At 34.6% G+C, this 17777-nt stretch overlaps 2 protein-coding genes across 3 annotated transcripts; both read right to left on the minus strand.

The window, feature by feature from the left end:
- Positions 1-5213: 5213 nt before the first annotated feature.
- Positions 5214-6197, minus strand: LOC140178644 (uncharacterized). The gene has a single exon (XM_072215851.1). The coding sequence runs from the start codon at positions 6195-6197 to the stop codon at positions 5214-5216; it is 984 nt and encodes a 327-aa protein (XP_072071952.1).
- Positions 6198-10962: 4765 nt separating this feature from the next.
- LOC112743590 (uncharacterized) lies at positions 10963-15766 on the minus strand. Of its 2 annotated transcripts, none has more exons than XM_072214366.1 (2): positions 15116-15691; positions 10963-11107 (listed from the first exon to the last, which is right to left on the minus strand). In XM_072214366.1, the coding sequence occupies exon 1, from the start codon at positions 15503-15505 to the stop codon at positions 15167-15169; it is 339 nt and encodes a 112-aa protein (XP_072070467.1). In that variant the 5' UTR covers positions 15506-15691; the 3' UTR covers positions 10963-11107; positions 15116-15166. The 2 variants fall into 2 exon arrangements, with proteins under 2 accessions (XP_072070467.1, XP_025648653.1); XM_025792868.3 differs by lacking the exon at positions 10963-11107 and adding an exon at positions 12276-12590 and having other exon boundaries at positions 15116-15766.
- Between the last annotated feature and the right edge of the window lie 2011 nt (positions 15767-17777).

Here is a 17777-nt window from a genome sequence, read left to right on the forward strand (position 1 = left end):
TTACACTTAACTATGACTGTTAAAAAAAATCATGTTAAAATAGCTCTCTTTTCTTGTAGTGCGCCAACGTTTGCCACAAACTTTTTGGCAAACGTTGGCGCCATGAGTGTGCAAGGGGGAGCCAACGTTTGAGCAAAAGTTTGACCCCAAACTTTGGCTCAAACGTTGGTAGCAGCAAGGATGGGGTGGCTGATATGAAAAGTTTGAGTAAAAGTTTGCCTCAAACTTTTACTCAAACTTTTACTCAAGCTTACATGATTCCAAACCCGGTTCACTTCGGTTCTTCTCCAAACTCTAAGAGCAATCAACCAAGGCCTCTATCAACCCAATTCCATCAAGAGCAAAGGCCCAATTGAAGGCTTGAAGACCATTTGAAGAAAGTGTATAAATAGCATAGGATTTAAGTTTTTGGGGAGCTTTCCTTTTAGTTTTCATAGAGAGTTTTCGGAGAGCTTTTGGTGTTGAGTGAATTTTAATTTCTAAGTCTCGGGGAAGGAGAATTGAATTCCCTTCCTCTTAGTTTTCTTGCTTTCAATTTCAATTACAATTGTTTTGGATCTTGGGTTAGAGAATTGAAGGAATTCTGTTTCAATCTCATCCTGAGACCCTCTGTTTCTTTACGGCACAATTGAATTTAAATTTCTGATAATTGCTTCTTCATCTACTTTCTCTGCAATTTACATTTCCTTTGCAATTGCTCTTGTTGGATCTAGGAAGGCATTGAGATCTAGACTTGGTTATCTAGTCTCTTGGGTCCTGAGATCTGAATCATCATTTTACATTCTCTGTTTACTGCTTTCAAATTCAATTCAATTCATCTTCCACTCTTATGCTTGTTGCAATTTTACTTTTCCTTGTTTAATTTCTGCAAATCCAATTCCCAATTCCCTTTACAGTTCAAGCCATTTACATTTCTTGCACTTTAAGATTCTGCAATTTACATTTCTTGCGTTCTAAGTTTCTGCCATTTAATTTCTTATTCTTTAAGATTCAGCACTTTACATTTCAGCTCTCTTTAATTTCATGCAAATTTCCCACTCCCTTTATTTTTCATGCAATTTAATTTCTGCAAGTTACAAATCACTCAACCAAATCTTGATTCGCTCGACTAAATCAACCACTGAACTAAAATTGCTCAATCCTTCAATCCCTGTGGGATCGACCTCACTCCCGTGAGTTTTTATTACTTGATGCGACCCGGTGCACTTGCCGGTGAGTTTTGTGTCGGATCGTTTTCCGCACATCAAGTTTTTGGCGCCGTTGCCGGAGATTGATTAGATTGACAATGATTAAGTGAGGTGGTGATCTAGATCTAGCATTTTTATTTTCTGTTTCTCTAATTTTTGACTTGCACACTAACTGTTTGAGACTTTGTCTCTACTAACTCCCACTGCACTCAAGCTACAGAGTGCTCTGTGTATCTCTGTTGTTTTGGTTGTATGACATGAACCAGGAGAGAGTTCTCCACCTCTGGAATTTTTGAAGAAGGGCACCAAGAAATGGAGGAGACCGGAAGGAAGTCCAGAGTGAGAGGAGAAAATCAAAGGCAGCAGGATTTTCAACCTCCATGGTCAAAGAATGGAGGATGTCAAGCTAATGACAATAAAGAAGCGCTTGTTGGGAGGCAACCCAACCTGAGGTAGTTTTCTTTTCATAGCTATTTTAATAAAAAAAAAAGTTAATTAGCTTTACCTATATTGCAAGAAGCTAAGTTTGGTGTTGCACACCAAAACAATATAAAGGAGAATGAAGGATTCTAAGTTTGGTGTTCCACCAAAATCTCATTTAAAAACATATTCTCACCTTCTGCATAATGCCAGCTTCAAGCAGTTAGATAAACTAGTTAACTATTTTGCTATTCTTTAGTTTTCAGTTTTGTCACTCTTGAAAAAGAAAAAGAGTTTCACACATGGTTAGTCTGATGCATGAGAACCATTGGCAAGGTACTAAGTTTGGTGTTCCCACACCAAAGTAAGTTCAAAGGCCCACAAATAACTCATGCATGCTAACCATTTTTCAAGTGCTTGGGAACAAGCAACTTTCAATATCATTGCAGGGGATCATACAAGCTTTTGGAAGAATTAAGCATCATCAACCAAAGAGATGAAAGAGGAATGTGAGGATCAGTGATGATGATGGTGAGGAGTAAAGCAAGCGAACTCCAAAAGGTTGTATTGTTAAGTGATTATTTTAAACACTGCTATGATTGAGAGTGATTTGGTTTCCCTGTCTGTCTGTCTGTCTGGTATAGTTTCTCTGTAATTCAATAATTAAGATGCTTGATTATTCACAACACTACACTTTTCAAACTTGTTTGCACTCAATATTTCAAAAATGCATCACATGAAAGTTCTTTGAAAAGAAGGATTGAGGAATCAAACAATTTTGAGGCAAGCAAAAGATTAGGAGAAGTGGTGGTTCTAGTTGTATGATTATGTATTGAGGTTGCATGCTTTTGAAAACTTGCATGGGAGCTCATAGGCAGGACATGAAGTTCAAAGAAGTATTGTAGAGATTCTCAAAAATCTATTGATCCAAGAAGCAGCAAACAAAACAAAAGAAAATAAAGAAAATACAAAAGCAAAAAGAACATGGCCCAAGGCTCTGAGCATCAATTACTAGGCAGAAAAAGAAAGAAGAAACAAAACTCAAAGAGTTGTTAGCCTAGTAAATGCTTGTGGTTGAGTTGTGTCAAAGAAAGAGGCTTGAGCAAGTAAATCCTTAGGGGTGCTTTAACACCTAATACCTTAAAACCAACTGGTTTAGGAGTATTGATTGAAAGCTTATTAAAGAGCCGCTTTGAGACATGACACTTAGAGTCGAGGCCAAAGCACAGAAACTATAAGCTGCTTCAAGGTGACTACATATAAAGAGATCTCCATGATACCATTTGGATGAAAATCCTAAGACCTAAGACTCCCAATATGTGAGGACTAGTAAGCACTGAAGCCCTTGTATGAGCATATAATTTAGAGTTCACCCCACTGTTACTTGATCACTTCACTCACAGGACCTGACAAGTTGTTCTTCAATCCGTCTTAATTGAAAGAACCTCTGAGCATAATTAGTTTTCTTGCTTGGGGACAAGCAAGCTTTAAGTTTGGTGTTGTGATGACAAGTCATCTTAGCCTAGTTTCACTAGTCTTTTTCTTTTGTTTTCAAATGCATTATGCACTTTCTTGAGCCATAAGCAAGCCAATTGGGTAGATTTTCATGCTTCCTTTGATTTAATCAACCATAGATGAATTAATGCAATTTCATGAGGTTTTATGCTATAATTCTCACATATTATGAAAGAATGAATATCTCATGATTTTGAGCATAGCTTTGATGTGTTTGGTTTATTAATGATAGGTGAAGAAAGCTTGGAGAAAGGTTGAAGCAAGAAGGAATGGCTAGGAGGAAGAGAGGACAAAAATTTTGAGCAAAAGTTTGCCTCAAACTTTAGCTCAAACTTTTGGAATAAGTGAAAACGAACCAGGGAGCAAAAAGCTTGACCAAAAGTTTGCCTCAAACTTTTGTGCAAACTTTTGGGCAAAAAGCTTGAGGAAAAGTTTGCCTCAAACTTTTTGGCAAACTTTTGGCACCACAAATCAACACCCTGGAGAGCAAAAGTTTGCGCCAACGTTTGCCTCAAACTTTTTGGCAAACGTTGGCGCCATGAACAACACACCCTGGAGAGCAAAAGCTTGCGCCAATGTTTGCCTCAAACTTTTTGGCAAACGTTGGCGCCATGAGTGTGCAAGGGGGAGCCAACGTTTGAGCAAAAGTTTGACCCCAAACTTTGGCTCAAACGTTGGTAGCAGCAAGGATGGGGTGGCTGATATGAAAAGTTTGAGTAAAAGTTTGCCTCACACTTTTACTCAAACTTTTACTCAAGCTTACATGATTCCAAACCCGGTTCACTTCGGTTCTTCTCCAAACTCCAATAGCAATCAACCAAGGCCTCTATCAACCCAATTCCATCAAGAGCAAAGGCCCAATTGAAGGCTTGAAGACCATTTGAAGAAAGTGTATAAATAGCATAGGATTTAAGTTTTTGGGGAGCTTTCCTTTTAGTTTTCATAGAGAGTTTTTGGAGAGCTTTTGGTGTTGAGTGAATTTTAATTTCTAAGTCTCGGTGAAGGAGAATTGAATTCCCTTCCTCTTAGTTTTCTTGCTTTCAATTTCAATTACAATTGTTTTGGATCTTGGGTTGGAGAATTGAAGGAATTCTGTTTCAATCTCATCCTGAGACCCCTCTGTTTCTTTACGGCACAATTGAATTTAAATTTCTGATAATTGCTTCTTCATCTACTTTCTCTGCAATTTACATTTCCTTTGCAATTGCTCTTGTTGGATCTAGGAAGGCATTGAGATCTAGACTTGGTTATCTAGTCTCTTGGGTCCTGAGATCTGAATCATCATTTTACATTCTCTGTTTACTGCTTTCAAGTTCATTTACATTTCTGTTTCAAGATCCGATTCAATTCAATTCATCTTCCACTCTTATGCTTGTTGCAATTTTACTTTTCCTTGTTTAATTTCTGCAAATCCAATTCCCAATTCCCTTTACAGTTCAAGCCATTTACATTTCTTGCACTTTAAGATTCTGCAATTTACATTTCTTGTGTTCTAAGTTTCTGCCATTTAATTTCTTGTTCTTTAAGATTCAGCACTTTACATTTCAGCTCTCTTTAATTTCATGCAAATTTCCCACTCCCTTTATTTTTCATGCAATTTAATTTCTGCAAGTTACAAATCACTCAACCAAATCTTGATTCGCTCGACTAAATCAACCACTGAACTAAAATTGCTCAATCCTTCAATCCCTGTGGGATCGACCTCACTCCCGTGAGTTTTTATTACTTGATGCGACCCGGTGCACTTGCCGGTGAGTTTTGTGTCGGATCGTTTTCCGCACATCACGGCCGCATGCCCAGTGCGAAAAGGCAGCGACGCGAACGCGTGACTGACGCAAACGCGTGCCTTAAGCAGAACACAGATGACGCAGACGCATGACCAAAGCGAACGCGTGACAAGGAAAACTCCAGATGACGCGAGGCACCGTTTTCTTCTTTTAAAAACTTTTCATTACCAGTTTCATTAGCCTTAACCTTTTTCAAAAGAAGATCATTTTCTGTCCTCAATGCCTCATTTTCTTTTTTACATTTTGCATACTTATCCAAGATTTTCTTAGAGTTCACAGAAATGTCTTTGATAATGTAGTGCAGTTAATCAATAGATAAGTCAGAAAGATCTACCTCATCTTCATCATTATGATCTGCCATCAGACATAGTTGAGCTTCTTGATCTGAGCTCTCTGAGCTGGTGTCGTTCTCCAAGTCCTCCCATGTTGCCATCATCACCTTCTTTTTGTCTTTCTTGAATTTTTCGCCTTTCTTAAGTTGAGGGCAATCTGACTTGAAGTGACCAGGTTCCTTGCAGTGATGGCATGTGAACTTGACTTGATCTTTCTTGACGTCTTTGGATGAAGAGCTTCCTTTGCCTTTGCTTTTGTATCTTAGTAATCTTCTCATTTTTCTTGCAAAGAGCACCATTTCTTCATATGAGAAACTGTCATCAAATTCTTCTCCCTGGGCTGTCATTCTTGATTTTAGTGTTATACTTTTCTTTTTACCATCTTTGTCTTGAGACATGTGAGTCGTTTCATAGGCCAGCAGTTTGCCTCTTAGCTCATCATAGGTGATTTTGATCAAATCATTCCTTTCAGAGATGGTTGTGCTTTTTACTTCCCATTTCTTAGTAAGACTTCTCAAGATCTTTCTTACTAGAGTTTCTTCAGAGTAGTTCCTTCCCATGGCGTCCAGATTATTGATGATTATTGAGAACCTTTTGAACATTTGATTGATGCTCTCATCCTCCTTCATACTGAACATTTCATACTCCTTCATCAGCATGACAATTCTGATTTTCCTCACTTGCTTAGTGCCTTCATGAGTGAGTCTGAGCTTGTCCCATATTTCTTTAGCCGTTTTGCATCTTGACAATTTTCTGAACTCTTCAAAACTAATTGCGCAGTGCATCAGGTTGATTGCCTTGGCATTGAGTTCAACCTTCTTCTTTTCTTCATCTGTCCATTCACTATCTTCCTTTGCCACAACTTCTCCATCAGCATTCTGTTTAGTGGGAACATCTGGTCCATTGAAAATGATCTTCCAGATGTTGTAGTCGATTGACTGCATGAAGATTCTCATTCTTTCCTTCCAGTAAGAGTAGTTGTTGCCATTAAATAGGGAGGTCTATTATTAGACTGCCCTTCAGTGAGAGTGAAAGCCACGATGTTGGGACTCAGTTATTGGCCATGGATCTTTGCTCCAAGCTGTGAAGCTTGACTCTTTGAGACCTTGCTCTGAATACCAATTGATGGTTCTAGTTGAACTTGAGAAGGGGGGGTTGAATCAAGTTAGCTTAAAACTTAAAGTTTCAAACTCTGTTTCAGCAGTAGCTCGAGTTGCAGGAGATTATTTCATTTTATCTCATACGTAGAACCAGTTAAAAGTATGGAAGAGAAGATGAAGACCAGCATGTATCCTGGTTCGGATTCTTTGTACAATGAATCCTACATTCAGTCTCCACCACAAACCATGGTGAGATTTTCACTAATCTTTCACATATTACATACACCAATACTATTGAATTTCTCCCTAATCCAACTAGTATCTACCCCCTAAACTTTCAACACCAAAGCTTAGCTTCTCATAGTGCTAACGCAACTAGGAAGGGGAATCTACACAGATTCAGACTCACCAAGTGCTCACCCAACTTGGCAAAGGGAAACTAATCCTAGCTCAACAACTCAATACATCAGAAATCAGTGGCTATTCTGCATCACTCATGTCTTTTCTCTCTTGGCTTTTTAACCTCTCAATATTTGCCTTTTCAAAACAGAAAATGACACAAGACAACCATAACACAAAGATCAAAAATTAAGCTCGAGTAGAAGAAAAAGATTCCAACTCTATGTTAGAGATGGTGCTTTAAGTGTGTGCTCTCTTTTTCTTTCTTTTAAATGATGGAATGAGGCTTGTTATATATCTTCATCTTGCCTTCATTTTTGCCCCACAACCACAACGTGCTTGCTAGTGTGCCTAAGGGATGGCAAGGCAACGTGCATCTTGCTGGTATTGCGCCCAGCAAGCCTTTGGGCAACTCGAGTTTCAGCAGCACGACACCCCTCCCCCCTATAATAGGCTGCCGAGCCATTACCAAAGTGCCACGGGTAGACGTCCTTTTCCGTGAGGAGACATACTCAAGGAAAGTGCTCTAGAGGTCGAATTTGATGCCGTTTTTTGCAACAACCTCTAGAAAAATAAGATCTTTCCATCCTCCAAATTTGGTGAATTTACACCGTGTGGATTTTTTTTGATGATTTTTTTACCGCCCGGAAAGCCGGAAATTCAAAAAAATTGAAAAACGGAGCAAACGTATGATTTTTGACCTGGATTTTTTTGTGCAGCCTTCACATAATATTACCAAGGTTCCCTCAAAATTTCACGAAAAATGCACGAGCCAATTCTGAGATATGAAAATTTGGCTCCTCCGTTGCAATGCTCCGAGCCATCGTTGCAACGGCGGGTGCCTCCGTTGGGGGCGGGGGAGCCCGGCGGCACACCACAACCACAACGTGCTTGCTAGTGTGCCTAGGGGATGGCAAGGCAACGTGCATCTTGCTGGCATTGCGCCCAGCAAGCCTTTGGGCAACTCGAGTTCCATTTCCTTGTACCAGCTGCTCGTTGGAGCTGTCCCTGCTGGCATGCAGTGCTTTCTTCATCCCGCTCCACCACCTCTGCTATCCGAGGAGCTCGACCACTACCTCTGTTGTCCTTTGTTTTTCTTCCTTCCTTGGCATGCTCTTCTTTTTTTTTTCATTCTGCTCCATTTTCTTGCTGCTACTGCTCTATGCAAGTTGGTGTTTTGCTTAACCACGATCCAAGTATTACTCAGCTGATGTTCTTGGGTTAGTGGGTGTCCTAGTGTCCTTTCTTGCTTTTACAGAGCCACACCTGTCCTTGCATGATATAGCTGTACTCATTTGCTTTTAGCAAATACATATCCATTTATTTTGCTGAACGGAGCTATGAGGAGCATTGGCTCTTTTACATGGCTGAAGTATATGCTAGCCTTGGGCTGTGAAAAAACTAATTAATGGACCTGCCACAATAAAGCACACATTAAACAATATTGGGCTTTCAACCCAAATAAATATTTGTCATCATAAATTTACCCAAAATCAAACTAGGCTTAACAGTAAGAAATTGCCTTATGTGTTAAGAGACTACCTGCTTTTCTATTAATGAAGAAGCCAGTTCTCAAATTTCGTCATCTTCCTCATTTGATTGAATTTTTCTTTTGCTGCTGCTGCAGCATGTTTTACTTTCTCCATTTTGTTATCATCTACCTTCTATGAACCATAATCTACTTTTGTGCCTTTTTCTAATTGATCTTTTCCTATCATATTGCCTTATGTGTTAAGAGACTGGCTGCTTTTTTATTAATGAAGAAGCCAATTCTCAAATTTCGTCATCTTCCTTATTTGATTGAATTTTTCTTTTGCTGCTGTTGCAGCATGTTTTACTTTCTCCATTTTGTTATCATCTACCTTCTATGAACCATAATCTACTTTTGTGCCTTTTTCTAATTGATCTTTTCCTATCATCATATGAAGGTTATAATCTTTTACATTAAGTCATTAACTGATATATATATATATATAACACCCAAAATAAAAACTAAAAATTAAATTAAAAAAAAAAGAATCATTCTGAGTTAGACCTTTATTCATACATACACCACTTATTAATCTACAAATATGACTATATTTATTTTCTACTAAATGTTTTTGGACATTGAAAAAAAAGGAGACTTGTTCTTCTAACATTTTCAGCACCAGAAATTGAAGTTCAGCAGCTTGTCTCACATGGGAGGCAACTTTCGTTATAAATATAGGTGAGACCGGAGCTTCACCTTGTGATTATTACTTAATAAACTTTGCCAAAATAAAGAACTCAAAAATAATGTTAGGACAAAGTTTCCCAGAACGGTATTTATTCTAATATTTTTTATGTGTATAGATTGTAAAATTTTTTGAGAATGGAGCAAGCATACCAAGTTTTGGGTTAACACGGCAAGTCCTCTCTTCCTCATCTCTTTGGTTTCCTTGATACTCAGGCCCTCAATTGTTGTTTTAATCAATCTAGGATAGATAGGTTCATATGGTTTCCACAGCATGAGAAAATTACAGGCCAGTGTTTGGAATTATAGTTCCTGTCTCTGTATAATATAATTGTAAATTCTTGATTAACTGTTGCTTTAAGGGGACACCCTGTACAGGATAACTTAGTTTTAGGACCCACCGTTACATAATAAAGATTATACTAATGCCCATCTATGAAAAAAATATTACATCACTAAATTTAAAAATAAAAGATATAAAGACAAAATGTGATCACTTGGAGATAGTCAAAAGAAATGTATTAGAATAAAAAAAAAGCCAAAATCCAAGAAAAACCTCCGTAAACATACTTGCATTAGACTCAAAATCTCAACTTCATCACCCTATGATTTCTTGCTCAACCCGAGTTGTGGCAACTGTTTCTCGTGCCTTCAACAAAAATAAATAAACTTAGTTTGGAGGAGCAAGCCAAAGTAAAATTATATAAATTTTTAAAAAATATATAAACAGAGTTGGGAGATCATGATTATTTAAATTATATATAGCACAAACAGAAGCCATGAATATTTATATTTGTGATATTTTAGTACCAAAAAAGTTGAGCTGTCGTTAAGACTTTCATCCACCAGTTTGCAAGAACATATTGAAGCATAAACAGCAAATAGCCCAAAATAGTGGAGCAAACAATCCTGATCAGCCTAACAACAAAGTTCAACAAACTTGATTTTTTCTATTGTTTTTATCTTTTATTTCTTTTCTTTGTACGTTATTATCTACACATTCTAGAAGTTATTAGTTATGGTAAGTCACCATTCTATTAGCACCAAATTTATATTCCTCAAATTTTATAGATTCTTTACAGGTTTTGGTGAGCTGAATATTTTCTAGGAAACTTTTGTGTATATATTGATTAATACATAGACAATACAATTAGAAAATTTACCACAATTTCGCATCAATACAATCTCTATTTTATTTTCTTGTTAGTCCGTGTTCACGATTTAGGGGGGTGTGACAAACATGAAAATTTAAACCAGTAAATAAAACAAGTTGGATTTTAGGTGGAAATTTATGTAGTTAAGAATTAGACTAAGTATTCGTTTTTAAACTTTTATAATTTATTTTCCCCCAAAATATATACACACACACAAGCCAGTAGCATACTAGAGAACAAGTTCATTTTACTAAATCCTCACTACAAAATCACATAACTCCAAAAATTCGGGTTAATAGTTAAATTAGTCCCTAAAGTTGAAAAATTTTATAAAGCGAATTAGTCCTTCAAAGATTAAAAATTAATTATTTTTTTTCTTTCATAACTCGATTAATATTTTCTATCAACGATTGATGATATAAAATGTTAACTGACATCATACACGATACCTAGCATATTCAATTGGACACTAAACAAATATAGTTATAAAGATCTATCAATTTAATCTATTTTTTAATTATATAAATTCTAATCCTAATATAACTTAACGACACTAAATTGATAAATTTTCACAAATATATTTGTTTAGCGTCTAATTGGATATATTAGATGTCACGTATGATGTGAGTTAACATTCCGTATCATTAATCGTTAACGAAAATGGATTTGAATTCTCTAAATTTTGAATTTTACTTTAGAAGATAAAGTATAATCTATGACCATTTATTTCATAAGTGAGACAAAAAAAAAATATGAGAAAGAAAATATTTAATGGTGAGAGATCTCCCTTTATCCTCTAAAGTAAAAATCTAAAATTTAAAAAATATAAATTTAACGAAAACTACTAATTGAATGACTGAAGGATAAAAATCATTAATTTATAATCTTTGAAAGACTAATTTAATTAATACAATCTTTCAATGACAAATTTAAAGAACAGTCCATCTTTTAGAGCATCTCCAGTAGGAAACTCATTTCAGTTCTTATTTATGGCCCACCTGCCATAAAAAGTGACTCCACATCAGATTTTGCGTCATAACCAATAAATAGAAACTCAAAGAATCTCTCTATTCTCCATTAGAAGGAACTAACTTTAATCCCTATTGTGGTCCCACCTAATTAATTAATTAAGTAATTAAAATTAATATAATTATTATTTTTTTATAATAATATTATTTAAATTTATAAATTCAAAATAATTTAATATTAAAATAAATAACTTAAATTTGATTAGTATTTTAAATTTTATAAATAAAAATAAATAATCCAACTAAAAATTATTTTATAATATATAAAAATTAAATTTATTTTTTATGTAAAATAAATTTAATTAATTATGATTTAATATAACAATATAAATAATATTTGATATTGATTTAACATAATTATTTATATTAATTATAATTTAATATAACTAATTATTAAATAATTAATATAAATAATTAATTAAATAGATATATAAGTATTTAATATATATATTTAATATATTTTTTATTTTTTTTATTAACTTACCACATGGCATGATTTTATTGGTTGTTGCAAGTCCCTACTTAGAGGGACTCTCAACCTTGATTTCCGTGAAGAGCCCTCTTTCCCTTTTCACTCCAATGGTAATTGAGTCCCCATATGTCAGAAGAAGAACTCTATTTCTTAGCATTGGAGTTGCTCTTATGGATTAATTTGACTATTAATCCTAAAAAATTCTCTTCATGTACTTCAATGCAAGTTTATTCATGAAATCTCCATTTATAATCCCAATAAAATTGAACATGGTTCCTCAATCTATCTCTACAAATTTATTCTCTTCAAACAGGGTACATTTATATGAAAGAAATAAAATATTTTAAGTTTCCCTAATGCATTCAAAACTTGAAAGCTTGCATTTCTAAAAACTTTAATCAATTGTCACTCTCTTTTGGTAATAATGTAAAAATATTTTTACACGTATATCTAATTATATAATATCCATGTCAGCAAAAGTAATCACCTTTTATATTAATTGCGTGAATAATCATCTAAAAAAACAAAATATAATCGAACGAATATGTAAAATGTTTTTCTATCAGTGCATCAAAATTGAAATTCCACTCTTAAACAAACTTCGCAAGTAGACAACTTACCGATTAGATCCTCAACCTCAAGCAAAATATGCTACGGAACTCAGAATCAAGATAATACCATGTTTTATTGAATTTAGGCGAAAGTATTGCTAGCAAGTAGCATCAAATGTTTCGGTTTTCAATTTACATATATGGATCATGAAAACACCAAGACATCACAGATTAAATGTGATCAGTTAAGTCCAAAACATTGTTGTCACTCACACTTTCAGTATTTGATTGTTTGAACATTCACACACTTTTTCGCCTCAAAGACCGGTAAGCCAACCCCAAGGCACCACTCTTCCACCAACAATTGTGTACGAATTCATCAGTGATCCGAAACACTTTAAATTTCAGAAGTCATATCTTTGAAAAACCTCTGCACAAATATCATTTATTATAATAACAAAAACGGAGTGACTACTCTACAGCTTCCTACAAGCCTCACAACAAGCTTTGGATTTATGTACATTATAATTTTGAACACATTGAAACATTGCATGCAAATGTTCGGTATTCTAGTTGAGTAAACTACCATTTGTATCAATGAAAGTTCAAAACGTTAACAAATCTACTTATGAATAAATGAAACTCTTTTTGCTCATGAAAGACGAAAAATTAACATTTCTACCCATAAAAGTTCGAAATATTGAAAAATCTATAAATGAATAAAATCAGTGTTTAAATACTTTTAGAAACCAACTTCTGTAGGTGCAAAACTAATTTTGTTCATTCCTAGTTAAATTTATCAGCGTTTTAAAATTTCATGGTTAGAAATGGTAGTTTACTCATTCTAACTTAAAAACCTAACAATTTTTATAAGTGATTTTTCCCATAAAAAGTTGAGAACCCAGAACAGAGCCACAAACTTCTGGTCTAGGGAAAAAACGACATATCCGATGTCAAATTAAAAGCTAAATACAGTTCTAAATAAATACACAAAAAGTATTAATCCCAAAAGTCAGCCAATGATGATGCAGCTATGCTATAGAATTCTCACTAAAAGCTTGAGTCATACTTCTTTTGATACAAATAAATCCGAAAGTACTTCTCCATTTCACCCACCTAACTCAAATCTTATGGTTTCTATCTCCCTTTGCTCCTCCAAAATTTTGGATGATTAAACCATGCTACTTTAACATTGTGACTTGTAGTATGATATTCTCACCATTGTCACATCTAAACTAGGATTTGTGCAACTCTTGCTAAACTTATATTCCATATACTTTACTTATATTTATAAAAAAAAAAAAAAATTATGTGCTTCCAAAGTTTGTTTTGACACCTAAACTTCCCATTATTTTCTCCCTCAAGTCCCCAAATATCATTACATCATCTGCCAAAAAAGCACCGAAGCACAAAATCCTATATCTGTATAGTAAGCACATCTAAGCTCAGAGTAAAAGATAAGGACTCGATTGACCATTGGGTGAATTTCTATAGTCGTAGAAAAAACTGGACACCCAAAATTGCATTCACATATTAGTTTGCCTATTACTTGTGCCTTTGATTGTTTAAATATGTGCAATTCAAACTTCTTTCTTCTCTAGAGCCTTCCATAAGACCTCCCTTATCACATGGCTCATAAGCTTGATCTTCTATGATATGCACAGTTTTGTGTGTCAATCCCATAATAGAGGGCCTAATTCCATGCTGAAACTAATTTAAGAAGCATGATCACCAAAGTTATTCTAAATGCTTATTTGACCATATGCCTAGTAAAAGTAGGACTTAGCAAGTCCCCCGTCACGACTAGGATTAAACATCTGAAGTGTAAAATTTAGAAACTGGATACCGGCAAGTGATCTAACGTCAATAATAACACAGGCTTTGGTTCCAAGATACAATTGGAAGCTTAGCTCCATTCTAAAAGCTAATTCGTGAGGATGGTCTAAACACGGTTATAAAGTTATCTTAAACATGTACCTAGTCAATGTGGGACTCATTCTCCCCTCTTTATTTAAATTGACATTAAGGAACTTCCCATGTCTTATAGAGCCAACTCATGTCTTCCTCACTGAGAAACTTCCATGAATCAATAGGTATATTCTCAATTCTCACTGCTATGCCATTATACATCCTCTTTGAAACTTAATTTAAGTCAAACTCTTAAATTCTATAATAGAAGGCATAGTTTCTATCCTCTTTGATATTTAGCTTAGCCAGTACTGATTTGCATAAGTAACCCTTCCATCTTTCCTTAGTGTCTTGTTTTGTAAGTTATAACAAAAGCTTTACCCTCTTTATCCTTGATTTCAATTAGTCTAACTCCCGTCTCTCTTTCTCCCTTTTTAGTACCCAAGGATTAATATATAAACTCATCAAACGCTGTAGTCATGCTTCAAGCACAGGACAGTAACAATTTCTTAAACTTCTAAGTGAACTATTACACTGTCAACATTAAATGCTGCTTCTAGGTTTTCTCTATGTCCACTTAGTGACAAAATTATGCTATTGTTTTTCAAGGTTTTCTCGTATTATAATATCAACACAATGTCAACATCTTTGTATATTAATATGGGACCTAGCCAAAGTGCTACTAGAGCAGATAACATTCTTTGAATGTTGATCTACATATTCAGCTAGGATATTTCATAAGAAAAAGAAAATTCAGCTCTTCACATTGCAGAATCACATACCTAGTCATATATCAGCGTCATTCAGCTATAATATATTTTCTTCTAGAAAAATCATTCAATCTATTCACATACCAGTATCACAATTAATTAATCACATATTGAATTAACACATTAACATAGGTATTTTATAAAAAATCATCCAAACTCAATCAAATAAACAACAAAATCATTGCTTCCCGCAGATAATTCATTAAATCATGAAAATTAATTACTAGAAAAAAAATAAAAAAGAAGAAAAACACAAGAAGTTAATAAGCAAACTCACCTCAACAGCAAGGGACCAAGCCACAGCAAAGAAGATAAAACTTTAGAAAAATCAAAAGACCTGAAGCACAGGCCTTTTACCAAGCCTCTTGATCTCTCTATCCATTTGACCAGTAATCATTAAACCAAACATCTTGTAATCACAAAGTAGTGACCAAAATGGGTGACCAAAAGTGGCTGGAACATTGCCTTCAACAAAGAAGTGACTGTACCATGCACATCCATACCCTGAGAAAGGCACAAAGAACAAGAACCACCAGCTGAATAGAAATGAACAGAGCAAGAAAAAGATGCTCAAGAGGGTCCCTACAAAGTGCCAGCGCCTAGTTGATGGCTTTGAATGTTGGGTCATGTAAAAAGCCCAGAACTCTTCCAAGCTCCTGAAATTCATGGCTTTACAGAAGAAAAAGAAAACATAGGCCAAACTGTTATAGATAAATGAATAAAAATCTGACCAAATCAGAAATTTTGACGCAAAACCCAGTTGGGGAAAAATGAGAAAAACTATGTCGGGTGTGAACTTTTGAAAGGATTGAGATAAAGGATTGAAAAGGGTGTTGTTTTGAAATCGTGGATTTTGGTTGGTAGCAAGGTTATGGAGATTTTTTTTGTGGGGTTTGGTGTGGTAGCTTTGGAAACTAACGAGGAGGTGAAATCAGAAATGGGTATTTTGATTGTGATTGGTGTTTTTGTACTTTGATTTGTATTGATCTGCGGTGACTTCAAGGTCAAGCGTTTTCTCATTTTTTTACTCTATTTTCACTTCTATTTTTTCCTTTAAATTATCTTATAAAATCAACCACTAAATTCAATCATCATTATCAAATACATATTAAAATATAAATATACATTAAAAAATAAATTAAATTATACATACATTTATACATAAATACATTAATAGTTAATTTTAATATACGAATGACATTTTTATTTTTCTCATAATTTATATAATTGAAATTAGGCCTTCACAAGTGTTGAATTCTGAAAGTTGACGCTTGGGAATGTCGAACGTGCTTCTGTAAATTTGGGCGTTGGCCCAATTTGACCTTTCAAGGATGTTGGCCACCAGACTTAGAGGGCTGGCTGACAGATGTATGTCCCAATTTGAAGAGGGTCGTCGGAAGTGTGTGCTAGCTGTCAGACTTGTGTACTGAGTTGCTGGACGTCCATGCTGAAAGTTGGGCATCCGATTTTTATGCTATTTGGGTTTGGTTGGGCCTTCTTTAGACCGTATTTGTGCTTTCTTGTTAAAAAGACTTTAATTCTTGGTTACTTTGAGAACAAAAACTCCTTAAAACACAATAATACTAAGTTACTAACACAATTTCAAATATTTGATTAGTTTTGAATTTTCACTAGAAAACATAAGAAATTTGATTAAAATCTAAGAAACCAAATAAAAAAACCTAAAAAATACTAAAGATGCCTAGGTATCACAACTTCAAATTTAAAACTTTACTTGCCCTCAAGCAAAAAGAAAAGTAAATAAAGTTTATCTTTAATGAAAAGAATTGAAATGTTTGTAAATTTAATTTCAAAAATAAAAGTGGAATTTATGATAATCCTTGTGATTATATTCAGACTTCTCTTATCTTTGATTAATTTTGTATAATTAGGAATTGAGAATTTCCAAAAGCTTAGATCCGAATTGTATTATCAGAATTCTTTTGGACTTATATGACTTGAAGGCAGTTACTTCACATTTAATTCGGGAAAAAATCATTGATGCTTTTTACTCTAAGTGTTCTGTCATAAGGCACCTCTTAATGGACTTTCAATCGATAATCTCGGGCCATTTGGCCCAAGTTATCGAGTGATAAATCACCCCTCAGATCTAATTACCCAATTCCCTCCTTGACACAATCACATCACAAGCACATAACTAGGATTTTGTTTATCTAGACATCGATGCCCATAGCCTCTTTGGACTCTAAATATTTTGTTCCAAGGAAACTCTTGAATGTAGTCTTTCAATCGATAATCTCAATTCAATTGGTCCAAGTTATCGGGTGTTGAGTCACCCCTCGGATTTACCGACCCAAGTCTCTCCTTAAAATATGAATATCACAGGCACATAACTGGACTCTAGTCATTGATGCTCAAAGCCTTATTGATTTTGATTTTTCAATCTTTTCATACCTTTTTTTTAAATCAAAACAGCTTCAAGAAATTGATTTGAATTCTCATAATTCTTCTTCAAAACTTTGTTTTTGGAGATTCTCCTTCCGTTTCCACAAGATTTAAATATCTTAAGTTCATCAAATGTTACCACATATTTTTTAGCACCACCACTTTTGTTTTGAATTCATTATTCAATTTTTTCATGAAAATATCCTCCATACAACTGATCACTAGAAGAGCAAGCATACAAATTTAAGTACTAAGGAAAAAAGAAAAGTAAATAGAATATGCAATGCATGCGAGAAAAAGAAAAAGAAAACAAAAAAAAAAACAAAAAAACAAAAGAAACAAGTAACTGCCAGAGAAGAGAATTCAGCTTACCCGATTTTATCTAAGATTACTTATTCATCATCACTGTTTTCTTTATCCTCAGTCTATATTCTTTATTATCTAGAGGTTTATGGTGTTACCAACACCAAATTTAAGGACTTACACCAAATTTAGAGTTTAACAGAGTTTTAGGCATAAGTGTTTTAAGTTAT

Source organism: Arachis hypogaea, chromosome 14 (assembly GCF_003086295.3).
Source record: "Arachis hypogaea cultivar Tifrunner chromosome 14, arahy.Tifrunner.gnm2.J5K5, whole genome shotgun sequence".
Taxonomy (NCBI): domain Eukaryota; kingdom Viridiplantae; phylum Streptophyta; class Magnoliopsida; order Fabales; family Fabaceae; genus Arachis; species Arachis hypogaea.

Bases quoted from the DNA above. Each gene is read 5' to 3' on its own strand.
- LOC140178644 (XM_072215851.1), bottom strand. From the start codon at position 6,197: ATGAGAATCTTCATGCAGTCAATCGACTACAACATCTGGAAGATCATT.
- LOC112743590 (XM_072214366.1), bottom strand. From the start codon at position 15,505: ATGAATTTCAGGAGCTTGGAAGAGTTCTGGGCTTTTTACATGACCCAA.